We start from the raw sequence: 27,157 nt of genomic DNA on the forward strand, positions 1-27,157 counted from the left end.
AGCGAAGTTGGAGGGTGTGGAGGGGCGTCAGGGACAGGGGGCGTGGCCGGGGTATTCGGGGTGGAGCCGGGTCCACGGGGGCGGGGCCGAGGGGTTCAGAAGCGCTTGTCCTTCACCAGGCCGTTCCTCAGTGGCTTCCTGGGGGGTCAGAACCAGCGCAGGTTAGCCTGGGAGCCCCACGCGGCCGCCTGGCCCTCTTTCCCGCTTCTTCTCTGGCCGTTTCACACCCTCTGGCTCCTTTTACCTGGCCAGGCCCGGGCCTTGCCTTGTGGCTTCCTCCTTGCCTTCACCCTGCCCCTCCAACCTGCCCCGTAGGCACGTATGTCCCTCCTGGCACCCTGGCACTTCCTCCTTGCTACCCCCTCTGCAATTAAATCTTTCTCTTCCCCTCCTCCCTGCCTCTCCAGGCCGCTGGAGGGCAAAAGCCACGTACCAGCCTGGGCCTGACAACTCCACCGCCTCCACAGTGGGACCCTGCACATCCTCCTCTCCTCTGCCACCCACCCCACGAAGGCTAGTCCTTGACTCCAGTGGCCCTGGCTGGCATCTGCTGTCCCCCCCTACTTCCCTTCCAAGTTCTTTTCTTTTCCTTTTTTTTTTTGGAGACAGGGTCTTACTCTGTGGTCCAGGCTGGAGCTGTGGCACAACCTCCAAGGCTCAATGGATCCTCCTACCTCAGCCTCCAGAGTAGCTGGGATTACAGGGGCACGCCACCACTCCCAGCTTTTTTTTTTTTTTTTTTTTTTGAGACGGAATCTTGCTCTGTTGCCCAGTCTGGAGTGTGGTGGCACAATCTCAGCTCACTGGAACCTCTGCCTACTGAGTTCAAGCGATTCTCCTGCCTCAGCCTCCCGAGTAGTGTGGTGGCATCTGCCACCACACCCAGCTAATTTTTGCATTTTTAGTAGAGACAGGGTTTCACCATATCACCCAAGCTGGTCTTGAACTCCTGACCTCAGGTGATCCGCCCACCTTGGCCTCCCAAAGTGCTGGGATTACACGCGTGAGCCACCGTGCCTGGCCCCAGCTAACTTTTTCATTGTTTGTTGAGATTAGATCGCTATGTTGTAGAGGTGAGGTCGCTATGTTGCCCAGGTTGGTCTCAAACTCCTCGGCTCAAGCAGTCAGCCCTCCTCCGCCTCCCAAAGGGCTTCTGTCACTTTAATTCGCTCTTCTCTTAGGCTGAAGCTCAGCTTCTCTGTATGCATTTCACAGCCAACTGGCTGTCCCCATCCAAGGACTGTTGGTCTTTATCTGAGAGGAGATAAGCCTTGCTTGGACCTCCCACGTGTCACTTGTCTTCTGATTTTGCCTGCGATCCTTGAGACCGTGAGTGGTGTTTCTTCATCCACCCTTGTGGCTTCTCGATTCTTCCCATAAACAAACGTCCGTGACACACTCTCCCCTTTTGGCTCTGGGATGACTCCAGGGATTCCATTTCTGCATCGACACCTTTGGTATAAGGTGGGGGTTTGCCGTAAGGCTTACAGGAAACAAAGACACACCCTCACTGTGTTTTCCAGAGGGTCCCCGTGCTTTCCATTCCTGCCCTCCAGGATGGTCTTTAGTATTTGCTAAATAAAGGTTTTAAGGGCTTAGGTCAGCTTCTCCACTCAGTTCCCACAAAGAGTATAGATTCCTCTAATGGTAAAGTTTAGCATCCTCGCCCTGTGGCTTTTTATCAGAGCTTTCCTGCCGATTCTTGTTTGTTTTTTCTGCAAGAGCTTCAAAGTGTTCTCTACCCACTCAGAAACAGCTGTCAGTATTTGCCTTTTGGGGTGTGGGTGGGGGTGTACCCACCTTGGGGGAGATAGCTTTTCTCTGTTATTTTTTTTTTCTTTCTTGTTTTGTTTTTTTTTTGAGATGGAGTCTCGCTCTGTCGCCCAGGCTGGAGTGCAGTGGCACAATCTTAGCTCACTGCAACCTCTGCCTCCCAGGTTCACCGGATTCTCCTGCCTCAGCCTCCCGAGTAGCTGGGATTACAGGCATGCACCACGATGCCCAGGGTAATTTTTTTTTTTTTTTTTTTTTGAGACAAAGTCTCGCTCTTGTCCCTCAGGCTGGAATGCGGTGGCACGATCTTGGCTCACTGCAACCTCTGCATCCTGGGTTCAAGCGATTCTCCTGCCTCAGCCCCCCAAGTAGCTGGGATTACAGGCGCCTGCCACCACGCCCAGCTAATTTTTGTATTTTTAATAGAGATGGGGTTTTACCATGTTGGCCAGGCTGGTCTAGAACTCCTGACCTCAGGTGATCCATCCGCCTTGGCCTCCCAAAGTGCTGGGATTACAGGCGTGAGCACCGCACCCGGCCAATTTTTATATTTTTAGTAGAGACGGGATTTCACCATGTTGGCCAGGCTGGTCTCGAACTCCTGACCTCAGGTGATCCATCCGCCTCAGCCTCTCAAAGTGCTGGGATTTATCGGCGTGAGCCACCGTGCCGGGCCGAGATGTCCTTACTCTGATTGACACCTTTCGGCTTCTATCCACCACTGTGGTGAAAAGAGTCAGAGCGAGGGTGCAGAGAGAGAAGGATGATGCAGGCATTTTCTAGATGTTTCTTCATAGATGAGGAGGAGAGGGAGACAGAGGAGACAGGGCCCCCTGGGGTCTTGCAAGGGTTTTGCCCCAAACTGTTGTCGACACTGATAGACTAGTGTTGACACTAGTCTATGACTAGAGAGGGAGTCTGGGGTGAAATTGGGGGCTGATTTGAGATATTTTAGAAGATGCTGGAAATGTCAAACATGGGAGATGGAGAATGGCACTCAGGGGAGCTTCGTGGCTAGGAGAGAAATGTGGGAGTCGGTGTGGATTAAGTGTGGGCAGAGAAAGGGCCCCAGAAGAGGAGGAGGCCAGCCAGGAGGCCAGAGAGACAGAGCAGGAGTGCAGAGTAAATAAAGGGCTTCAAGGGCCAGGCGCAGTGGCTCACGCCTGTAATCCCAGCACTTTGGGAGGCCGAGCCAGGCGGATCACCTGACCCTAGGAGTTCAAGATCAGCCTGGGCAACACAGTGAGACCCCATCTCTACAAAAATTTTAAAAATTAGTCAGGGCCAAGCATGGTGGCTCATACCTGTAATCCTAGCACTTTGGGAGGCCAAGACGGGTGGCTTACCTGAGGTCAGGTGTTCAAGACCAGCCTGGGCCAACATTGTGAAACCTCATCTCTACTAAAAAAAATACAACAATAGCCAGGTGTGGTGCACACGTCTGTAATCCCAGCTACTCGGGAGGCTGAGGCAGGAGAATCGCTTGAACCTGGAAGGTGGAGGTTGCAGTGAGCTGAGATCTCACCACTGTACTCCAGCCTGGGTGACAGAGCAAGACTCTGTCTCAAAAAAAATAAATAATAATAAGAAGGGGAGGGGACTCTCTGGGGTTAGCACCAAGAGAGCTACATGGGAGCTGGACAGGAGTGGTCTTCGGGATGGGGAGAGGAAGACTGGGCACAGCTGGGTTTGAGGAGGATCTAGGAATTCTGCTACAAGGGAGGGAAACAGGCTGATGAGGCCAGTGGTGGAGAAGAGCAGAGAGCACGTTCTCTCCTGGGTTGAAATGTCCTTGAACAGGCAAGCTGGGTGAACATCCGTAGCCTCAGAGAGAGAGGGACTGTTGTCCACTGTAGCAGCAGGTGGACATCCTCACCCGGCCACTCCTGCTTTCTTGAGGACATGTTGGCCAGATTATCAGTGCAGGAGATGATGATGATGGGGACAGCTGGTGCCCAGGAACCCTCAGGAGGGAAGATGCTCCTACATGGGCCAGACATAGGGGCTGAAGTTCACAGTTTTCTATTTTTATTTTTTGAGACAGGGTCTTGCTCTGTTACCGCAGCTGGGGTGCAGTGGTGCAGTCGTGGCTCACTGCAGCCTTGACCTCCTGGGCTCAAACCATCCTCCAGCCTCGGCCTCCCAAAGTGCTGGGATTACAGATGTGAGTCACCATGCCCAACCCAGTTCTTTAGACACTGCAGGGGCGGTGGCAGGTGCAGCAGAGGTGAAAATGGGATTTACGGAGCACTGGGTGCAGGTCACCAGAGCCAGAGAGAGGTGAGAGTGTCTCAATGGATGGCCGGTCCCGGCAACCCCTGAGAGGGCAATGGGGACTTTGGATGGAGGGGCTGGGTCATGACAAGGACATGGGAGTGACCACAAGGAAGCTACGGGCGTCAGTGTACGAGAGAAGGGTACTGGCTACCCACATCACTAGGGGTCCCATGAGGGCCATGAGGAGGACACGGAATTCAGGGGAAGGAATACAGATGAGGGGACCCTGGAGATGAGGCTGCTCAAGCAGCAGCAATGGGGTGAGATGGGGTGAGGAAGAGATCAAGCCAATTAATTGCGCTCTGATTTGCTTCATGCCTCCTGAGTTATATAAAAGTGGTTCTCAGTCTTGGTTTTCTGAAGTGTTCCAATCCTGATTGAATTTTCGGAATCAGGCAAAGTGGCTCATGCCTGTAATGCCAGCACTTTGGGAGGCTGAGGTGGGAGGATTACTTGAGGCCAGGAGTTTGAGACCAGACTGGGTAATATAGTGAGATCTCATCTCTACAAAAACACTTTAAAATTAGCTGGATATGACAGTGGGTGCCTGTGGTTCCAGCTACTTGGGATGCTGAGGCGGGAGGATCACTTAAGCCCAGGAGGTTGAGGCTGCAGTGAACTATGATTGAGACAGTGCACTCCAGCGTGGGTGACAGAGTGGGACCCTCTCTCTAAAAAAAAAAAAAAGAAAGAAAGAAAGAAAGAAAGAAAGAAAGAAACAGGCTGGGCCGGGCGCGGTGGCTCATGCCTGTAATCCCAGCACTTTGGGAGGCCAAGGCAGGCGGATCACGAGGTCAGGAGATCGAGACCATCCTGGCTAACACGGTGAAACCCCGTCTCTACAGAAATACAAAAAATTAGCCGGGCGTGGTGGTGGGCGCCTGTAGTCCCAGCTACTCGGGAGGCTGAGGCAGGAGAATGGCGTGAACCCCGGGGGGCGGAGCCTGCAGTGAGCCGAGATCGCGCCACTGCACTCCAACCTGGGCGACAGCAAGACTCTGTCTCAAAAAAAAAAAAAAAAAAAGAAACAGGCTGGGCACGGTGGCTCACGCCTATAATCCCAACACTTTGGGAGGCTGAGGCAGGAGGAACACTTGAGGTCAGGAGTTCAAGACCAGCCTGGCCAACATGGTGAAACCCCATTTGTAAAAATACAAAAATTAGCTGGGTCTGGTGACACACGCCTGTATTCCCAGCTACTCAGGAGGCTGAGGCAGGAGAATTGCTTGAACTCGGGAGGTGGAGGTTGCAGTGAGCTGAGATCACACCACTGCGCTCCAGCCTGGGCGACATAGTGAGACACTATCTCAAAAAAAAAAAAAAAAAAAAAAAGAAGCTTTTGGATTCAACTGTTAAAACGGCAATCCACCTGGAGTCCTCTCTCTGCTGGGGAGAGCTTTCTTTTATTAAACTTTTGCTCCAACCTCGACCTTTGTGTCTACGTGCCTTAATTTTCTTGGTCGTGAGACCACAAGCTCAGACAACACCTTAGACAACAAGACCAGTGACCCTGACCTGTTTCACCATGACAAGTGTCCTTATAAGAGAGAAGAGAGATGGAAGAGAAGAAGAGAAAGCCCTGGGAAGACAGAGACCGAGACTGGAGCGATGCAGCCACAAAACAAGAAATGCCTGGAGCCACCAGAAGCCCAAGAGGCAAGGAGGGATCCTCGCCTAGAGTTCCACAGGGAGCACCGCCCAGCTGACCTTGATTTTGAACATCTGTCATCCAGAAATATTAGAGAATAAGTTCCTGTGGTTGTAAGTCACAAGTTTGTGTTACTTTTGTTATACAGTCCCTGGGAAAGTAACATTCAATGCCTTTTTTTCACTGCAACCTCTGCCTCCCGGGTTCAAGCGATTCTCCTGCCTCAGCCTCCTGAGTAGCTGGGATTGCGGGAGTGTGTCATCATGCCCAGATAAGTTTTTGTATTTTTAGTAGAGACGGGGTTTCACCATGTTAGCCACCTCCTGACTTCAAATGATCCACCTGCCTTGGCCTCCCAAAGTGTTGGGATTACAGGCGTGAGCCACCGCGCCTGGCCTTCAATGCCATTTTTGATGGTCTCTCATACCTGTTTTTAAAATAAACTTTTTGGTTTGTTTTGGTTTGGTTTTTTTCTTTGTTTTGAGACAGGGTCTTGCTCTGTTGCTCTGGAGTATAGTGGTGTGATCACGGCTCACTGCAGCTCCCTGGCTTAAGCGATCATCCCACCTCAGCCTCCTGAGTAGCTGGGACTATAGGAGTGTGCCACAACACATGGCTATTTTGTTTGTTTTGTTTTGTTTTTTTGGGTTGTGTGTGTGTGTGTGTGTGTGTGTGTTTAGAGACTGGATATCCCTATATTGCCCAGGCTGGTCTTGAACACCTGGCCTCAAGCCATCCTCCTGCCTTGGCCTCCCAAAGTGCTGGGATTACAGACGTGAGCCACCACGTGTGGCCAAACTTTTTTATTTTAGAATAATTTTAGATTTACAGAGATGCTACAAAGGGAGTACAGGGAGCTCCTGTCACCTCCATCCAGCTTCCCTGACATTACAGCTTACATTTCCATGGCACATGGGTCGCAGCTAAAGAAACCAACATTGGTGCTTTGCAATTAACTAAACTCGACATGATTTGAATTCACCAGCTTCTTGGTGAAGGTCCCTTTCCTGGTCCAGGAGCCCATGCTGCAGGTGGCATCTGTCTCCTTGGTCTCCTCTGACCCTCGATTGTTCCTCAGTCTTTCCCTGTTTCCCATGATCTTGACAGTTTCTGGGCATCCTGACAGGCTCTTTTGGAAGACGTCTCTCAGCCTGACCGCCTTCATCCCATCCTGTTTTATACCCAACTGCACTAACTCCAGCTGTCCTTAGAGAATCGAACTCTGCTGGTGGTGCCTATGGGATCAATCATCGCAGGGTGTTCCCTGGTACACTCTGGCATTTCTGTGCAGAGTCCATGCTTTGCCGTCCTAGAGGACATGCCAGCTCTTACCCTGTGTTCTGATGAGACATCCTCAGCGGGGACAGAGCCAGACACTGGTGGGGCTGGGAGGTCTGGCTTCCTCTTGTCCTGGGTTCTGCACCTCCAAGGATGTCCCCACCATGAGCTCACTGTTCTACAGCAAGAGGACCTTCCTGGTGTCTAGATGTTGCCAAACTGGTGCCCCCTTTAGCCATCGCCACCTTTGGAAGACTCCTTGGGGAGACCTAGCTGATCTCTGGAGAATTCCCGACTGAGGCTGACTGCAGTGGCTCATGCCTGTAATCCCAGCAGCTTTGGGAGGCTAAGGCATGTGGATCACTTGAGCCCAGGTGTTTGAGACCAGCCTGAGCAACATGAGGAAACCCCAGCTCTACAAAAAATACAAAAGTTAGCACAGCATGGTGGTGCATGCCTGTGGTCCCAGCTAGTTGGGAGGCTGAGGCAGGAGGATCACTTCCTGGGCCTGGGAAGTGGAGGTTGCAGCGAGCCAAGATCGTGCCACCGCACACTCCAGCCTGGACGACAGAGTGAGACCCTGTCTCAAAAAAAAAAAAAAAAAAAAAAAATTATTGACTCATGCTCAAAGGACAGTGCAATCTAACACCCTCAAAAGGAGGCTCCTAACGCCACATCTGCCAGAACCCATGCGACCCTGCCCCAATCCCATCTCAGTCAATACCAGCTTGAGCCAAAAGTCTTGAGTCGTCTTTGATTCTTTTATTTCTGTTTCATCTACACCCAAGGCGAATCTGATGGGTTCTCCCTTCCAAACAGGGTAGGGGGTCTGATGCTCCTCTGCCTGGCTACAGCCCCGGATGTGTTAAATGTCTGCATCTCGCACCTCCCGTTCCAAAAAACGTCATGGAGCTCTGAGCCACTGCTTCCCTGAAACCATCGTTCCCAGGTCACTGATGGCCCCCACTGGCCAAATCAGAGGGCCTGGCTGGTCAGCACGTTCCAGGGCCTTCCACAACCTCCTGCCCCTGCTCCTGCTCAAACACTCCTCACGTTGCCTATGAGACACTGCACACCCCGACTCTGCTTGTTACCCAATTCGGCCTCCGTTCATCCCTGGCCCAGGCACTCCCTGCCCGCCCAAGGCCTGGGGCTTCGGACACCATCTGGCTGTCACCCAGGGCTGGTGAGGCTCGTGGGCTGTCTCCTTCCCCAGGACTCCCTCCTGGGCTGGACTGAGTCTGAGCTCCCAGCCCCAGCTCCTGTTTGGTCGGGCAGTGGGCTCCCCTGTCAGACTCGGAGGCCAGGATGTCTTGGCCCAGATGGAGCCTGGGCTCTCTCTGCAGCCCTTGGCGTTCCTTCCTCCCCAGCCCCACTGCCACCAGCTCCAGTGGCAGCATGGGTCAGAGGTCGTCATCCAGCCTGGCCAACAACTACTCCTCACCACCCATGGGGCCTCGGCTCGCCAGTCCAGCCACGCCAGCCACTAGGCCTGGCCCTCAGTGTCCCCACTGCCGAGACCCTGCCTGTCGCCCTGCGTGCCCCTCCCCAGCCTCTCCCTCCCCTTCCTCACTGTCCTGTCCTTCAGGGTACTGGCCACATCGTCCACGCCTTTATTGCAGTCTCTGTTTTGGAGTAGGCTTGGGGGGCAGCATCCGCGTCGGCCTCATCTGCTGCTGGGTCTTGGGGGCCTGCCCACGAGCACGCTCAGGCGGGTGACACTAAAGGAGGGAACGCGGGGCGCGGGCCCCTCCACACTCACTCGGCTTTGATGGGCTTCAGGCTCTGGGCCTCGGCTGTGTCGTACTCCCGCAGGTCCTTCAGCTCGCGCACCTGGCCTGTCAACACCTTGGCTGCAAACGCCACGATGTACTGCGAGAGGGGAGGGGAGGTGCCGGTGAGAAGAAAGCCCCCCACGCCACTGCCCTGCTGACAGCCGTGTGCTCCTGTCCCAGGCCCTCCACACAGGCTGTCTGCCACCTAACGTGCCCCTCCCCGGGACTGCCTGAGGAGGGGACAGGGATTGGGATGAGGACGGGACCGCCACTGTGGAGGAGAGCCGGGGCCGACTCACCAGGAACCAGTAGAGGTTCATAAGGGTGAGCAGCAGCAGGAGCGCATTGAAGAAGAAGTAGAAGGGGATGTCAGGCACCGCGCGCAGACTGCAGTGAGTGGTGGCATACAGGACCTTGAGCGGGAACCAGTAGAGGCGGAACCAGAACCTGTGGTGGGAGGAGTCAGGAGGCCATGGGTGGAGGGGGACAGTGCCCTACCCAGTCCCTGTCCTATCCCATCCTAGACCCACCCTTGCCCCCTTCTCCCATCCTTGCCCACCTCTGCCCACCTGTTTCTACTACTGCTCTGTCCTTCCCCTCCCCTGCCATGCCCCGCCTACCTCGCCAAGGCCCCACCTCCTTCCCTGCCCAGCCCCCTCTTCCCTGCCAGGCCTCACCCACCTTGCCAAGGCCCCACTTCCTCCCCTTCCCAGTCCCTCCCCTTCTCTGCTAGGCCCCACCTACCTCACCAAACCCCACCTCCTTCCCTGACCAGTCCCTCTCCTTCCCTGTCAGGCCCCGCCCACCTCACCATGGCCCCACCTCCTTCCCTGACCAGCCCCTCCCCTTCCCTGCCAGGCCCCACCCACCTCACCATGGCCCCACCTCCTTCCCTGCCCAGCCCCTCCTCTTCCCTGCCAGGCCCCACCCACCTCACGAGGCCATACCTCTTTCCCTGCCCAGTCCCGCCCCTTTCCTGCCAGGCCCCACCCACCTCACCAAGGCCCTACCTCCTTCCCTGCCCAGTCCCTCCCCTTCTCTGCCAGGCCCCGCCCACCTCACCAAGCCCCCACCTCCTTCCCTGCACAGCGCCTCCCTTTCTCTGCCAGGTCTTCCCCACCACACCAAAGCCCTACCTCTTTCTCTGCCCAGCCCTACACCAACCCTGCTTGGCCCCACCCCTGGCTTGCTCTGCATTAGTCTAGCTTCTCCCCTTCCATGCCTGGCCCAACCCATCTCATCAGGCCCCTCCCCTTCCTGGATCCACCCACCTCACCTGGTTTATCCTTTTCTGCCCAGCCCCACTCCTAGCTCCGTTGGCCCCACCCTTGTCCTACTCCTTTCCTGTATAGCCCCGCCCCTTCACAGTCCCATCCAAATAAGGCCCCTCCCTTGTCATGCCACACCCACCTCACTGGGCCACGCCCCCTTTCTGGCCACACCCACCTCACCAGGCCACACCTCCCTCCCTGCCCAGCACTCGCTACCACTCACCAGCTGAAGCCGAAGCTGAGGCAGCCCAGGTCTGCTGCCAAGGCATGCAGCCGATGGTAGGAGCCGCCGCGGGACTTGAAGTAAATGTTGAGCTTGGTGAACTCAAGCTGCACATCACTGATATCGTGCAGGAAGAGCACAAGGATGCCCACATTGTGGTACCTGGGGGAGGAGCAGGCAGAGAGGAGAGGGCAGCTCACATTGGGGGACCTCCACGCTGCACTAAGGCCACCAGCAGAGAGTCTCTGGGCTACACCTCAGGCTCCTGGTGGGCCTCTTCAAAGCCACCCTTCCTGGCTCGCCTGCCCTGCCCATCTCCACTTCCCAGGATGCCCTTTCCTCACTGTCCCCCACTTAGCCATGCACCCCCAACCAGACCCTCATCTTCCCTGCCTCAGTGTCCCCGTGTGGCCCAGGGGGCTCCCTGGAAGTTTATTTTTCTTTTGAGACAGGGTCTTGCTCTGTGGCCCAGGCTGGGGTGCAGTGGTGTGATCGGGCCCACTGCAGCCTCCAACTCCCAGGCTCAAGTGATCCTCCCACCTCAGCCCCCAGAGGAGCTGGGACTACAGGAAAGCAACACCACACCCGGCTAATTTTTTTAATTTTTAGTAGAGACTGGGTCTCGCTATGTTGCCCAGAATGGCCTCAAACTCCTGGGCTCAACTGATCTTCTTACCTTGGCCTCCCAAAGTGCTGGGATTACAGGCGTGAGCCACTGTGCCCGGTCTTGGAGTTCCTTGCTGGCCCCTCCTCATCTTGGTGACCTCTGACCCTCTATGACCCCCGACTCTCACAGGCCTGGGCCACTCTGTATCCAGATCCTCCATGAACTTGTCCCTCACTTTGGACCCCACCACCATGGTGAGACTTCCAGGTCTGTGCGTGCAGCCTGGCCATCGCTGCAGGAAAGGCCTCTGCCGCAGCCCATTAGGATGCTTTTTTTTTTTAATTTTTTTTTTTGAGACAGAGTCTTGCTCTTGTTGCCCAGGCTGGAGTGCAATGGTGCGATCTCAGCTCACCACAACCTCCACCTCCCGGGTTCAAGCAATTCTCCTGCCTCAGCCTTCCCAAGTAGCTGGCATTACAGGTATGCGCCACCACGCCCAGTTAATTTTGTATTTTTAGTAGAGACGGGGTTTCACCATGTTGGTCAGGCTGATCTCGAACTCCCAACCTCACGTGACCCACCCACCTTGGCCTCCCAAAGTGCTGGGATTACAGGTGTGAGCCACCATGCCCGGCCCCATTAGGATCTTAATAAGCCCGAAGGCCATCCCTCATCCTTCCGCAGAGTCTCCACCTGACAGATGCGCTGCCCGAGGGGCCTGGATTCACCCTGGACGTGGGGAAGTGTCTCTCACCAAGTCCCTGTTCCTTGCTCTGTCTCCTGACAGCTCCTGGGCTCCTGCCACAGGTCCTTTGCACATGCTGTCCCCATGACCCAGCATGCCAGTGCCTGGCTGAATGCACCTCCCTTCACTCCTTTCAGTCTCTGCTCATCTGCTCATCTGTCACCCCCAGACCAACGCACCTACACTTAACACCTGCAGCCACAATTTTTTTTTTTGGAGACACAGCCTCGCTCTGTTGCCCAGGCTGGAATGCAGTGGCGAGATCTCAGCTCACTGCCACCTCTGCCTCCTGGGTTCAAGCGATTCTCCCACCTCAGCCTCTTGAGTAGCTTGCACTACAGGCACTCATCACCATGCCCAGCTAATTTTTTTATTTTTAGCAGACACAGGGTTTCACCATGTTGGCCAGGCTGTTCTCGAACTCCTGACCTCAGGTGATCCGCCCACCTCGGCCTCCCAAAGTGCTGGGATTACAGGCATGAGCCACTGCACCTGGCCTTTTCTCCATAATTCTTATCACCTTCAAATGAACTGTTCCTTCCTTCCTTTTTGGTTCTATCATCTGATTCTGCCCTCTAGAGAGCCTTGTCTGATAGAAATTTCTAGAACTATGGGAATGTTCTAAACCTGTGTTGTCCAACATGGAAGCCACCAGCCACTTGTGGCCACTGAGCCCTTGAACTGTGGCTTGTGTGGCTGAGGAATGGAATGGGGGCTTTTTAAAATTATTTTTTAAACTAACCAGACGTGGTGGCTCACGCCTGTAATCCCAGCACTTTGGGAGGCTGAGGCAGGTGGATCACTTGAGGTCAGGAGTTCGAGTCCAGCCTGGCCAACATGGTGAAACCCCATCTCTACTAAAAATATAATAATTAGCCGGTGTGATAGCATACCCCTGTAATCCCAGCTACTTGGGAGGCTGAGGTGAGGCGGGAGGATTGCTTGAACCTGGGAGCCAGAGGTTGCAGTGAGCCAACATCACGGCACTGCACTCCAGCCTGGGTGACAGAGCGAGACCCTGTCTCAAAAAAATAAATAAGTAAATAAATAAATAAGATAAAGTAATTTTAAAAATGTATTTATGTATGTGTTTATTTATTTTTGAGATGGAGTCTCGCTCTGTCACCCAGGCTGGAGTGCAGTGGCATGATCTTGGCTCACTGCAACCTCCGCCTCCTGGGTTCACGCCATTCTCCTGTCTCAGCCTCCCGAGTAGCTGGGACTACAGGCACCCACCACCACGTCCAGCTAATTTTTTCTATTTTTAGTAGAGACAGGGTTTCACTGTGTTAGCCAGGATGGTCTCGATCTCCTGACCTCGTGATCCGCTTGCCTCGGCCTTGCAAAAGTGCTGGGATTACAGGCGTGAGCCACCGTGCTCAGCCTAAAAATGTATTTATTAGAGACAGGGTCTCCCTATGTTGCCCAGGTTGAACTCAAACTCCTGGGTTCAAGCGATCCTCCTGCCTCAGCCTCCTAAGTAGCTGGAGGACTACAGGCATGAGCTACTGCTCCTGGAGTTTTAAGTCTAATTAAAGCTGAAAGGGCCACCTCTTTGTTGCTCTATATTTGTGGGCCGTGGCTACTCTATTATTGCAGCTAGAGCGGCTAGTCCCGTAGGAATAGTATATGAGCAGTGTATTTCATTTTAAAGTTTCTATCAGCCACATTTAACAAGAAAGAGAAAAGAACAGGTAAGATTAATTTTAATAATGCATTCTAATTAATTCAGTATATCCAAAATATTGTCATTTCAATACGGAGTCGAGATAACAAGGCCAGGCGTGGTGGCACACGCCTGTAATACCCACACTTCGGGGAGCTGAGGTGGGAGGATCACTTGAGCCCAGGAGGTCCAGGCTGCAGTGAGCTATGGTCATGCCACTGCACTCCAGCCTGGGTGACAGAGCGAGACCTTGTCTCAAAAAAAAAAAAAAAAAAAAGAGAGAGAGAAATAAAAGGGTGGATAAGATATTTTCACTCATTTGTATATGAAGGCTTTGAAGCCGGGGTGGGTTTTATACACATGGCACGGTGAGGCTCGGACAGACTCCATCTGAAAGGCTCAGTGACGGCCGTGGTTGGCTCTAGAACATCAGGGTGTGTCAGCTGCGTTCACGGTCATGCCCCCATTGCTTGGGCATGGCAGGTGCTCAGGAACTCCTGGGTGTGTGACCTGGCTGGTCAAGGGTAGCATCTGAGGAGCTGGGTGGGTGAGTGAGGTGGGGTGGCTATGGCTCTCCGGGCCTGTTTCACCCCATCCCTGCGGAATCTCCCTCAGGAATCTCCAGGCCCACATCCCCTCCTCGGCCTTCCTCCCTCTGGCCTGTCCCCTCGTCGGACCCCTGAGCACTCCGAGATGATGTGATCCCCTCCACGGCCTCCTCTGTGCCCCGCCGCAACATCATCAGCCTCTGCACTCTGTGTGGGCTGTGCCTCGGCCCCCTGCCACCCGATCCTGTCCTTACCTGAAGGCGTAGGAGGAGATGATGAGGATGAGAGTGACCACATGGTGGAGCAGCATGACCACCGAGTCCTTGCGCCAGGTGTCCATGTAGAGCGTAGCGTAGATGGAGTGGCCGTAGAAGCTTCCCTGGAGCAGGTAGGCGGCTGCAATGTCCCGTGGCACCGCCATGCCCGGTGTCCAGTCTGGGGGGAGCCAAATCTCACAGTCAGGGCCCTGCGAAGCCTCTAGACAACCGCCTCCAGGATCCGGTGACACCCTCCAAGCCACACGTGTCCTCCCAGTACCCGGGTAACCATGCGTGTCTGATTGCTGGCTTTCCATTCCCAATTATATTTTTCTTTTTTATTTTTGAGATGCAGTCTCCCTCTGTCGCCCAGGCTGGAGTGCAGTGGCGTGATCTCAGCTCACTGCAACCTCCACATCCTGGGTTCAAATGATTCTCCTGCCTCAGCCTCCTGAGTAGCTGGGACTACAGGCACATGCCACCAAGCCCGGCTAATTTTTTGTATTTTTAGTAGAGATGGGGTTTCACCGTGTTAGCCAGGATGGTCTCCATCTCCTGACCTCAAGATTCACTTGCCTCGGCCTCCCAAAGTGCTGGAATTACAGGCGTCAGCCACCTCGCCCAGGTGTCTTTTTTTTTTTTTTTTTTTTTTTTTGAGACAGTCTCGCTCTGTCACCAGACTGGAGTGCAGTGATCTCAGCTCACTGCAACCTCCAACTCCCAGGTTCAAGTGATTCTCCTGCCTCAGCCTCCAGAGTAGCTGGGATTACAGGCGCCAGACACCACGCCCGGCTAATTTTTTTGTATTTTTAGTAGAGATGGGCTTTTGCCATGTTGGACAGACTGGACTCGAACTCCTGACCTCAGGTGATCCACCCACATCGGCCTCCCAAAGTGCTGGGATTACAGGCGTGAGCCAACGTGCCTGGCCAGGAAGGATTTTTATTTTAGGAAGAGTTTTGGGTTTCTAAAAAAATTAAGCAGATAGGACAGAAAGTTCCTTTCTCTCTTCTACCCCAACACACCCACAGATTTCCATTTCCCTGGCTTTAAGTGGCATATTTGCTACAAATGCTGAACTAATATAGACACATTATTATCATTATATACATTTTAAATTTTTTTATATATAAAGAGATGTTCTTGCTCTGTAGCCCATGCTGGAGTGCAGTGGTGTGATCATAGCTCACTGCAGCCTCGACCTCCTGGGCTCAAGTGATCCTCCCACCTCAGCCTCCTGAGTAGCTGGGACCACAGGCACCCATCACCATGCCTGCATAATTTCTTTCTTTTTTAATTTTTGTGTTGCCATGTTGCCCAGGCTGGTCTCGAACTCCTGGGCTCAAGCAATCCTCCTAGCTTGGCCTCCCAAAGTGCTGGGATTACAGGCATGAGCCACCTCACCCAGCCCAGCGCCCCTTCTCGTTTTTATCTTTTCTTTTTTTTTTTGAGATGGAGTCTTGCTCTGTACAGGCTGGAGTGAAGTGGTGGGATCTCGGCTCACTCCAACCTCCATATCCCGGGTTCAAGTGATTCTTCTGCCTCAGCATCCCGAGTAGCTGGGATTATAGGCACCCACCACCATGCCCAGCTTTTTTTTTTTTTTTTTCCAGTAGAGACAGGTTTCATTGTGTTGGCCAAGCTGGTCTTGAACTCCTGATCTCAGATGATCTGCCCACCTCGGCCTCCCAAAGTGCTGGGATTACGGGCATGAGCCACTGTGCCGGCCCCCTTCCTGTCTTTATCTTAACAGGTCCCTACCTTGTGGGTGTCCTGGGCCCACTCCCTGCAAATCCCTGGCCCTGACAGAGGTGGCTGCCCATGGAGTCTTGCCATGCCTAGGCACACCATGCCACCAAGCGCAGGGTCTCCCACCAAGCGGGTCCTGCCCCACCTTCCCCTCCTCCTGCCTCCTGGTGCACCTGACCACCACGCTCAGGTGATAGGTGACACACCAGCCCGCCCCACCATGTCCACCTCCTCCTCTCCTCAGCCACAACCCCAGAGGCTGCCAGACACCAAAGTCAAGGGCTATGCTCTGGACGCGCATGGTGGCTCACGCCTGTAATCCCAGCACTTTGACAGGCCGAGGCAGGAGAGTTGCTTGAGTCCAGGAGTTCGAGACCAGCCTGGACAACATGGTGAGACGCTGTCTCTGCCAAAAAAAATATAAAAATTAGCCGAGGCCGGGCGCGGTGGCTCACGCCTGTAATCCCAGCACTTTGGGAGGCCAAGGCAGGCGGATCACAAGGTCAGGAGATCAAGACCATCTTGGCTAGCTAGCACAGTGAAACCCCGTCTCTAATAAAAATACAAAAAATTAGCCGGGTGTGGTGGCGGGCACCTGTGGTCCCACCTACTTGGGAGGCTGAGCCAGGAGAAAGGGGTGAACCCGGGAGGCGGAGCTTGCAGTGAGCCGAGATCGCGCCACTGCACTCCAGCCTGGGTGACACAGTGAGACTCCGTCTCAAAAAAAAAAAAAAATTAGCCGGGTGAGGTGTTGTACGCCTGTAGTCCCAGCTACTCAGGAGCCTGAGGTGGAAGGATCACTTGAGTCCTGGAGGGAGGCAGAGGTGGTGGCACGAGCTGAAATGTTGCCACTGCACTCCAGCCTGGGAGACACAGCCAGACCCTGTCTCAGAACAAAACAAAACAAAACAAACAAACAAACAAACAAAAAACAAAAAAAGGTGGGAAGCCATGCTGTGCTCTGCCCACACAACCTGGAACTCTCTGGGTTACTCCCTGTTCTCTGGCCACTCCTTCTCTGCAGACCCCCAAGACAGACCCTCCAGCCTCCATCTGTGGCTTCCTGGCCCCTGCCTTGGTAACCTGCCCTGCAGCCCAGCTGCCTCCAGATGCCCCATGAACCGCCTCTGCGACAACTTTCATCTGGGCCTGGCCCCTTCTGCAGCCAAGTTACACTAGAACCCCCATCCAGGGTCCCCTCTTTGGCCCATGCCACCCCCACCCCAGTCCAGGCGCTGTTGTCTCCTGCCCACATCTCTCCAGCGATCCCTGGCCCCCACGACTGTTTGTCCACTGTCCTCACTCAGCCCTGATGTCCATGTACACACAAACGTTCACCATGACCCAGCAAGTCCACTAGGGTGTGTGCCTGACAATGGACAACAGGGACTCAAAGAGATACTCATGTATCCCTGTCCATAGCAGCACACAACCAAAAGGCAGACACAACCCAAATGTGCATCAGTGGATGAATGAAGGATAGGTAGGTTACCTCCACACAGTGGAATACTACGCAGCCATGAAAAAGAATGAAGCATGGATCCATGCTACAATGTGGGTGAACCCCAACAACATGATGCCAAACACAAAAGGTCAAACAGTGTGAGACTCCAGTGATCTGAAATGCCTAGAACAGGCAAATCTACAGAGACAGGAAGCAGACTGGTGGCTGCCAGGGGCTGGGGGAGAGGACTGGTAAGTGACTGTTAATAGGGACGGGGTTTCCTTTTGTGGGGGATGATAATGTTCCAGAACTAGACAGAGGGGGTGGTTGAACAACACTGTGAATGGACTAAAAGCTGATGAACTGTTCACTTTAAAATGGTTAATCTTTGGCCAGGAGGTGGAGGCAGGTGGATCACCTGAGGTCAGGAGTTGGAGACCTGGCCAACATGGCGAAACCCCGTCTGTACTAAAAATACAAAAATTAGCTGGGCATGGTGGCACATGCCTGTAATCCCAGCTACTTGGAAGGCTGAGGCAGGAGAATCGCTTACACCGGGAGGTGGAGGTTGCGGTGAGCCAAGATCACACCATTGCACTCCAGCCTGGGCAACAAGAGTGAAACTCTGTCTCAAAAAAAAAAAAAAAAAAAAAAAACTGTGGTAAGATTTATATGGCAAAAATTTACCATCTAAGCCATTTGTTTTTTTTTTTTTTTTTTTTTTTTTTGAAACGGAGTCTTGCTCTGTTGCCCAGGCTGGAGTGCAGTGGCACAATCTCGGCTCACTGCAAGCTCCGCCTCCCGGGTTCACGCCATTTTCCTGCCTCAGCCTCTCCGAGTAGCTGGGACTGCAGGCGCCCACCACCACGCCCGGCTAATTTTTTTTTGTATTTTTAGTAGAGACGGGGTTTCACCGTGGTCTCGATCTCCTGACCTCTTGATCCGCCCGCCTCGGCCTCCCAAAGTGCTGGGATTACAAGCGTGAGCCACCGCGCCCGGCCAGCCATTTGTTAAGTACACATTGTTGTGCAACCATCACCAGCAGCCATCTCCAGAACATTCTCCTCTTCCCCAACGGAACAGTCCTCTGTCCCTATTAAACAGTCTTTCCCCATTCCCCTCCCCTAGCCCCTGGCACCCCTCCATCCCACTTTCTGTCTGTATGAGTGGGATGACTATAGGAACCTCATATAAGTGGAATCACATAGTATTTGTCTTTTTGTGATTGGCTAAAATGCCTAATTTCAAGTTACATAAATTTTACCTTAATAAAAAGTGGAGGCCAACTGAGGTGGCTCACGCCTGTAATCCCAGCACTTGGGGAGGCCAAGGTGCGTGGATCACTTGCGGTCAGAAATTCAAGACCAGCCTGGCCAACATGGTGAAACCCCAGCTCTACTAAAAATAGAAAAAATTAGCTGGGCGTGGTGATGCCCACCTGTAGTCCCAGCTACTCGGGAGGCTGAGGCAGGAGAATCGCTTGAACCTGGGAGGCGGAGATTGTAGGGAGTTGAGAGGGTGCCACTGCACTCCAGCCTGGGTGACAGAGCAAGACTCCATCTCAAAAAAAGAAATTAGCCGGGTGTGGTGGCTCGTGCCTGTAATCCCAGCTACTGGCGAGGCTGAGACAGGAGGATCCCTTGAACCCAGGAGGCAAAGGTTCCAGTGAGCTGAGATCACACCACTGCACTCCAGCCTGGGCGATGGAGTGAGACCCTGTCTCTTAAAAAAAAAAAAAAAAAAAAAAAAAACAAAACAGGCTAGGTGCAGTGGCTCACGCCTGTAATCCCAGCACTTTGGGAGGCCGAGGCAGGCAGATCACCTGAAGTCGGGAGTTCGAGACTAGCCTGACCAACACGGTGAAACCCTGTCTCTACTAAAAATACGAAATTAGCTGGGCGTGGTGGTGCATGCCTGTAATCCCACTACTCCGGAGGCTGAGGCAGGAGAATTGCTTGAACCCAGGAGGCAGAGGCTGTGGTGAGCCCAGATCATGCCACTGTACTCCAGCCTGGGCAACAAGAGCGAAACTCCGTCTCAAAAAAACAAACAACAAACAAACAAACAAACAAAAAACCCTCCCCTATTCCACACCCTATTCCAGAATTTTTTTTTTTTTTTTTGAGACAGAGTCTTGCTCTGTCGCCTAGGCTGGAGTGCAGTAGCGTGATCTCGACTCACTGCAACCTCCACCTCCCGGGTTCAAGCGATTCTCTTGCCTCAGCCTCCCGAGTAACTGGGATTACAGGCATGCATCCCCATGCCTGGCTAATTTTTGTATTTTTAGTAGAGATGGGGTTTCACCACGTTGGCCAGGAGGGTCTCGAACTCCCGGCCTCAAGTGATCCGCCCACCTCAGCCTCCCAAAGTGCTAGGATTACAGGTGTGAGCCACTGCGTCCGGCCCTCTTTGGCCCTCTTCCAGAATTTCAGTGAAAATTGTGTGAAACTCTGAAATGCCCTGATCCTCTCCATCCTGACTCTCCAGAAACATGTGAGCCCAAGCTTTTGCCCAGGGTCACCTTGCTGGATCTGTTGCCCACCTTTCCAACAGGGCCCCTCCCCCAACCCTCCTATAGCTTTACCTCCCCACAGGATAGGGGGGAAGTCCTGGCTTAGTTCAGGGGTCTCAAATCTCCTCTCCCTCCTTTTGTTTTTTGAGCTCTGTCACCCTGGCTGGAATGTAGTGGCGCAATCTTGGCTCACTGTAGCCTCAACCTCCCGGGCTCAAGCAATCCTCCTGCCTCAGCCTCCCCAGGAACTGGGACCACAGGCACGCGCCACCATATCCAGCTAATTTTATTTTTTTATTTTTTGTAGAGATAGCGTCTCACTATATTCCCAAGGTTGGTCTCGAACTCCTGGGCTCAAGTGATCCTCCCACCTTGGCCTCCCAAAGTACTGAGATTCCAGGAGTGAGCCACCGTGCCTGGCCTGTCCCACCTCTTCATACTCATGTCCCACCTCCTGTTGGGACACTCAATGCCATCCCTGCCTTGTCTCTATCCCTGAATCCAGAATCTTGGTCTCCCTGACCAGCCCCCATCTCACAAGACCCTAGCATCATCCTCACCCTCTTCCTTTCACACCACCTCTAGGGTGGCAGCAAATACTATCAGCTCTGCCTTCTAAACATTTCTAAAATTGGCCACTTTGCTCCCATCCTCTCCCCTCAGCTCAGTCCTGGTGGGAGTCCCTTCGGGCTCCAGCTCCTGCTGTCAGCCCCCTCCTGGAGCCCTGGGGTAGATGCCCAACCCAGGGTGACAACACTCCTCTGCTTCCAGCCCACAGATAAGTAACAAATCCGGATCGTGGCCTCCGAGGCCTGGAAGGCATGGCCCCCACTCGCTTGGACAGCAGTCCCTGCCTCTCCTGCCTGCCCCAGGCACCTCCAGGCCCTCACTCAGTCCCCTTCAGTGGGGCCACCCCTGTCCCTGCTAAAAACTGCCCCTCCCCACCTCCCCAACACAGCACACTGCCTCTTCTCTCCACACGTTTTCTCATCCACACTTACTGCTGTTGATAGACTGCGTACTGCACTGTCTGTCACCCCTGCCACACGGCCAGCTTCATGAGGGCACAGGGCTTTCTCTGACCCGTTCCTAGCTGTGTCTCAGCTGTGGTATACAGTAGGCGCTCAATAAATGCACATGGAAATAATCAGCTAACTTGTGAGTGTCATTTACAAAAAGCAACTAAGGCTGGGCGAGGTGGTTCACACCTGTAATCCCACCACTTTGGGAAGCTGAGGTGGGAGGACTGCTTGAGGCCAAGAGTTCAAGACCAGCCTGGCCAACATAGTGAGACCCCCATCTCTACCAAAAAATACCAAAAAATTCGCTGGGGGTGGTGGCACACACCTGTGGTCCCAGCTACTCAGAAGGCTGAGGTGGGATGATTGCTTGAGCCCAGGAGGTCGAGGCTGCAGTGAGCCGTGATCACGCCACTGTACTCCAGCCTGAGCAACAGAGTAAGACCCCATCTCAAACAACAACAACAAAAAAAGAAGCTAAAGGCAACTCCACGCCCAAAATGTTAAGAGAGGCCGGGCACGGTGGCTCATGCCTGTAATCCTGACACTTTGGGAGGCCGAGGCAGGCGCATCACCTGAGGTCAGGAGTTTGAGACCAGCCTGACCAACATGGTGAAACCTCGTCTCTACTAAAAATACAAAAATTAGCCGAGTGTGGTGGCACGTGCCTGTAATCCCAGCTACTCAGGAGGCTGAGGCAGGAGAATCACTTGAACCTGGGAGGTGGAGATTGTAGTGAGCCGAGATCGTGCCATTGCACGCCAGACTGGGTGACAGAGTGAGACCGTCTCAAAAAAAAAAAAAAAAAGTTATGAGAGTTCAATCATGGGTCATCCGTCTAGAAGGAAAACTGAGCAACAACTAACACCTCCCCTCTAGGGGATCAAGGTGTGTTACATGGGAGAAGTGGCCCCATGGGTGCCACATCCACTGTACACTCTGGGCTCCATGCCACAAGGAGCCCTCTAGGCAGTTCCCATCACATGGCAGGAAACAGCTATCATGTGTCTCCCTGGCCCACAGCCCTGGTGGTCCTCGCAGGGCAGAGAAGCCGCAGCCCCCACTGCTCCATTGCAGATGGGGTTTCCTACATCAGCCTGCCCAGTGGCGATGCTGGCCCTGCCCTGCATTCTCTGCCAGGACAGGTCACACAGAGCGTGCTGCAGTCACCTCCCTGCCCAGCCCACCCAGAGCTCAGGCCACATCCACTCCAATCAACTGGACACAGCCACTTCTTATCATCTTCCCCCCACCACCCCCACCCCCAGACAGGGTCTCACTCTGTTGCCCAGGCTGGAGTGCAGTGGCATGACCTCAGCTCACTGCAACCTCCACCTACCAGGTTCAAGCAATTCTCCCACCTCAGCCTCCCAAGTAGCTGGTGCTACAGACGTGCCCCACCATACCAGGCTAATTTTATATAGAGATGGAGGTCTCACCATGTTGCCCCAGCTGCTCTTGAACTCCTGTGCTCAAGTAATCCTCCCACCTCCGCCTCCCAAAGTGTTGGGATTACAGGTGTGAGCCAGTGAGCCACCACGACCAGCTCACTTCTCATACTCATCATCTTTTTTTTTTTTTGGAAATGAAGTCTTGCTCTGTCACCCAGGCTGGAGTGCAGTGGCACCATTTCAGCTCACTGCAACCTCCGCCTCCTGGGTTCAAGTGATTCTCCTGTCTCAGCCTCCCAAGTAGCTGGGATTACAGGCACGTAACACCATGCCTGGCTAATTTTTGTATTTTTAGTAGAGATAGGGTTTCACCATGTTGGCCACGCTGGTCTTGAACTCCTGACCTCAAGTGATCCACCTGCCTCAGCCTCCCAAAGTGCTGGGATTACAGGTATGAGCCATCACACCAGGTCTCATCATGTTTATCTCCTCACCAAGATGGTGCAAGCCAAGGGGACCCTCTTACCTCCACAGGGCAGCCAGAGGAAGCATTTTGTCATCCACAAAACCCAATCCTCTCCATACTGTGCTTAAAAACATCACAGTCAGGCCAGGCACGGTGGCTCACACCTGTAATCCCAGCACTTTGGGAGGCCGAGGCAGGCAGATCATGAGGTCAGGAGATTTAAGACCATTCTGGCTAACACAGTGAAACCCCGTCTCTACTAAAAATACAAAAAATTAGCCGGGAGTGGTGGCGGGCGCCTGTAGCCCCAGCTACTCAGGAGGCTGAGGCAGGAGAATGGTGTGTACCCGGAAGCGGAGCTCGCAATGAGCCGAGATCGCGCCACTGCACTCCGGCTTGGGCGACAGAGCGAGACTCTGTCTCAAAAAAAAAAAAAAACACACATTCAGAACGGAATTCAAACTGCTGCCTCAGCTCTCTGCAGCGACCCTCCTCCTGTCCCCATGCAACGTGAGTGCCTCTGGGCCTCTGCACATGCTGTTACTGACACCTGGAATGCCTGCCTGGACCCACACAGGGGTCCCTCCAGGATGTCTTCCCTGAGCTCCAACGCGGCCAGATACCCCCTTTCCTGTCCCCAGGGATCACCTTTGTCTTGGGGCTGGCTTAACTTCTGAGACACCCATAGGAGCTCTGATTCTGATAAGCGTCCCCTTACACTGTTTTTTTTTTTTCTTCTCTTTTTTTTTTTTTTTTTAATACAGAGTCTTGCTCTGTTTGCCCAGGCTGGAGTGCAGTGGCGCAATCTCGGCTCACTGCAACCTCTGCCTCCCAGGTTCAAGCGATTCTCCTGCCTCAGCCTCCCAAGTAGCTGGGATTACAGGCGCCCATCACACCCGGGTAATTTTTTGTATTTTTAGTAGAGACGGGGTTTCACCGTGTTAGCCAGGATGGTCTCGATCTCCTGACGTCGTGATCCACCCACCTTGACCTCCCAAAGTGCTGGGATTACAGGCGTGAGCCACTGCACCTGGCCCTCTTTTTTGATACCAGATGGGGTCTCAGTCTGACGCCCAGGCTGGAGTGCAGTGGCGTGCTCACAGCTCCCCTTGGCCTCCAACTCCTGGGCTCCAGCGATCCTCCTGCTTCTGCCTCATGATTAGCTGGGACCACAAGCCTGGCGTCTTTGTGTTTTAAGAGAGCCCTCCCAGCCATCCCCTCAGGGCCCCTACCGTAGAAGACAGATGGTGGGTCATGGAAGAAGGGGTAGTCGGTGCCAAACAGCAGGTAGGCACTGTAGCTCCAGCTGCCCAGGTAGAAGAGAAACTTCCAAGCACTCTCGGGCATCTTGGCGGCATCTCTGGGCTGGAGGCGGCACTGCTTCGCCAGGGGCTATGGGGGAGAAGACGGGCAGGCAGCCATTGGTGCTGAAGGCCAGAGACTGCTCCTCCAGAGTGGGGAAACTGAGGCCCAGGGACTCCCCAGGCCGGGCAGCACTGGGAAGGCCTGTCTCCCATGCCCACAGCCACCTGGAGCATAAACAGAGCCCACAGGCGCCTGCCAAGGCTAAACTTAGTGCCCAGCTGTCCGGCCGCGGCGGTGCTGGGAGGGGAGTGAGGGGGGAGGCCCCGAGGGGAGAGGAGGGGAGCAGGAGGGCTCTGGAGGCCGGGAGGGGGACACTTGGGCTTACAGTGAGGGAGACAGATGGATGCGTCAGCCCAAGGGAGTTGGGCTGGTGGCGGTGACCCTTGAAGGGAACATGGAGGGGTTATATGGGGGCATCGGGAAACACAGAGAGCCCCATGGGACCGACACAGAGGGGAGAGGAAGAACTTGTGAGGAAGCCGCCCCTTCAGTGGGGGAATTTGGAGAGGCCAGAGACTAGAGGGCTGGGAGAGACTGGGGGGAAAGTGTGGCGGGGACATGGGAACTTGGGGGCGATGAAAGGGGAGGAGGGACTGGAGGGAGAAAAAGGGGACAGGACGCGGAAAAGGTGTCACAGGCGAGCTGAGACCCTGAGGGGGCATTGGGAGTGCAGAGCAAGCTGCTGGCTCCAAGGCAGGGGTTGGGGAGTGCGGTGGGTGGGTGGGGGGGGCTCAAGCTCCCTGGGGGCGGGGCTCCAGAGCTGCCCGGCCAAGCCCCGCCCCTGGACAAGTCCCACCCCCTTCCCGGAGGCTGAGGGGGCCGGAGCCCAGAGCACCCAGCAGTTGTCATGGAGACAGCTGGAGCCGGCTCCGGTAACCCCTGGCAACCAGGCTGCTGCCAAGAAGATGAGCTTTGGAACACCCAGCAGCCCCTCCACCCATTTCTGAGGAAGGGCGAGTCTCGACATGGGGCGAGCACCCCACCCAAGGGGCTGGGGAGGGCCCCCCGGGCTCCGCCCTGGTAGCCTACCAGCCGCCACATCCTCCTGTCCCGCGGGGGTGGGGGGCCACTTGCCCTCCTGGGTGTCGGGCTTCCCAGCTGGAAATTGGGAAGAAGGCAGGGGCAACAAGCAGGATAAAGACCACTGCGGACCCAGGGAGGGGCCCTGGACAGCCCTGTCTCCCCCTCCCACAGCAGGGCTGTGGCTGGGGTCTCTCCCCCATGTGGGTGATATGGGGACGGGAGTGGGGAGAGTGGCAGTCAGACAACAGCCCATCATCGACCTCACAAGGGCCAGCCTCTTCCCGGCCAGCAGAGAAAGGCCCCTTTGTTGGTGCTGGGCACACTGTCCCTGCACCCTCCAGCCAGACGGGCGGGGTGACACCAGCTGGTCCACGGGGGTGTCCAGGCCAAGCTAAAGGCCCAAACACCTTCCAACCAGCTCCTGCCACAGCGACCCTTCCCCAGGGAAGTGAGTGGGGTCAGGCGCCAATGTCACCATCATGGTCACTCTCTCGCAGGGGCGATGGTCTCAGCAGAAACTGGGGAATTCTGCTGTCGCCTCTTGGAGGCAGCACAGTCCAACCCTGAAGCCCCGGGCCATGTCACCTCCAAGGGAGCGACCACTGGCGTGGCCAGAGCACCCAGGCCCTTGCCATCCCTGGTCGGAGGGTGGCGCTGACCCCAGACAGGCACAAGGCAGCGACCGGGCAGCTCCTGCCTCTTCCCCCTTGCAGCGGGCAAGCCGGCCCCGCCGCCGCACGGACCCCGCAGAAAACGGGCAGCGGACCTCGCTCCGGCCCACATGGCAGGGAGGCGCATGGCGCAGGCCGCGGGGCGCCAAGCCCTCCCGTTCCCGGTCCTGGGCTTCTCAGTGTCTGGCTTGGCCCTGCCGGAAAGAGCGCGCGGAGGCCGGAGCCATCCACCGCGCGGGGCCCCCTGGTCCCAAACTGACCGGAAAGGGCCGTGCCTCGGTCCCCCACGTCTCAAACATCCCACCTGTCTCGGGCCCCCCATGTCCCAGACTCACCCCAGCCCAGCCACACCCCCGCATCCACCCGGTTCCCCCACGCCGCACTGTCTGAAGGGGGCGCGCAGCGGCCCGAGAGACCTTATCCTGGGGCTCCAACGTCCTGGGCCTCTCCAGCCCGAGGCCCCCACCCACGTTCCGGCGACCCTTCCATCCGCAGCAACCAGCACTGGAAGAAAGGAACGCGCCGGCGGCCCCAGGTCCCCGGTCCCGACTTCCCCCAGTACGGCGTGCCCTCGTCCCAGCCCCCCGCCACACTGACCCGAAAGAGGCGCGCAGTGGCGGCGGAGCGCAGCGCGGTCCAGCCCAGCGCGCCGAGCGCCAGCAGCAGCAGCTCGGGAGGCGCCAGGTGCGCGTGCTCAGCCAGGCCGCGACGCGCCAGCCCCCAGCCGCAGTCCGTGCAGCCCCGCGCCGCCGCCAGCGCGCTGCCCCAGCCGCGCTGCACTAGCTGCGCGTAGCTCGGCATGGGCTCGGGCCCCGTCGGCCCCGCCGCGGGCCCCGCCGCCGCCATACCGCCCGCTCGCCCGCCGTGCCCGTCGCCTGCGCCCGCCCGCGGTAGCCGACGGAGCCGCGCGCCCCGCGTCACGCGCCGCAGCTGGGCCGGGGGCGCGCGGGCGGGAGAGCGGAGGGCGGAGGGGCGGGACCGGCGCAAGCTCCGCCCCGCCGGGGGCGCGGCTGGGGGGCGGCCAGAGGGAACGCGGGGCTCCCTGGAGGCGGGCCCGCACCCCTGCCCGTTTCCCAGCAGAGAAACCCAGGCGCGGAGAGGCGGGGGCTGGATCTAGGGGCCCGTTGGACCTGGACCCCTAGAGACCCCGCGCACCGCCGTATAGCGCCCCTATGCCTGCCCCGCGCGCCCCCCGCTCCCCCACCCCACCGCGCCGTGCCCGTGACGAGGGGCACGGGGGACGCTAGCAGGCAGTCCCCTCGACTGGCGACCCCCGCTCCTCCTGGCCCTCCAGCACGCCACGCCGCTCCAGCTCCATCGACCCGGCCCGCTCCGACCTCACCGTTCTTGGAGCCCTCGCTCCTCCTCAAGGACCCGAGGCCTGGCACGCCTTGGCACAGTCCTGGGACCATCCCGTGGCCTTCCCGCATTCAGGAGGCGTAGGCTCAA

At 55.7% G+C, this 27,157-nt stretch overlaps 1 protein-coding gene across 6 annotated transcripts; it reads right to left on the reverse strand.

The window, feature by feature from the left end:
* On the reverse strand, positions 1 to 27,157 carry CERS1 (ceramide synthase 1). Of its 6 annotated transcripts, none has more exons than XM_055235688.2 (7): positions 26,306 to 26,659; positions 23,882 to 24,041; positions 14,066 to 14,246; positions 10,246 to 10,407; positions 9,051 to 9,198; positions 8,739 to 8,848; positions 1 to 138 (listed from the first exon to the last, which is right to left on the reverse strand). In XM_055235688.2, the coding sequence occupies exons 1-7, from the start codon at positions 26,552 to 26,554 to the stop codon at positions 96 to 98; spliced, it is 1,053 nt and encodes a 350-aa protein (XP_055091663.1). In that variant the 5' UTR covers positions 26,555 to 26,659; the 3' UTR covers positions 1 to 95. The 6 variants fall into 6 exon arrangements, with proteins under 6 accessions (XP_055091663.1, XP_055091662.1, XP_055091666.1 ...); XM_055235687.2 differs by lacking the exon at positions 1 to 138 and adding an exon at positions 1,846 to 7,906 and having other exon boundaries at positions 26,306 to 26,663; XM_055235691.2 differs by lacking the exons at positions 1 to 138; positions 26,306 to 26,659 and adding exons at positions 6,475 to 7,906; positions 27,051 to 27,157.

The sequence above is a fragment of the Symphalangus syndactylus genome, chromosome 13 (genome assembly GCF_028878055.3).
Source record: "Symphalangus syndactylus isolate Jambi chromosome 13, NHGRI_mSymSyn1-v2.1_pri, whole genome shotgun sequence".
Classification (NCBI taxonomy): domain Eukaryota; kingdom Metazoa; phylum Chordata; class Mammalia; order Primates; family Hylobatidae; genus Symphalangus; species Symphalangus syndactylus.

Coding starts and splice junctions, on each gene's coding strand:
- CERS1 (XM_055235687.2), bottom strand. CDS start 26,554: ATGGCGGCGGCGGGGCCCGCGGCGGGGCCGACGGGGCCCGAGCCCATG. Junction 10,408..14,065: donor ATCTCCTCCTACGCCTTCAG/GTAAGGACAGGA, acceptor CTCCTCCCCCAG/GTACCACAATGTGGGCATCC. Junction 7,907..8,738: donor CTGAAGCCCATCAAAGCCGA/GTGAGTGTGGAG, acceptor CGATGGTTTCAG/GGAAGCAGTGGCTCAGAGCT.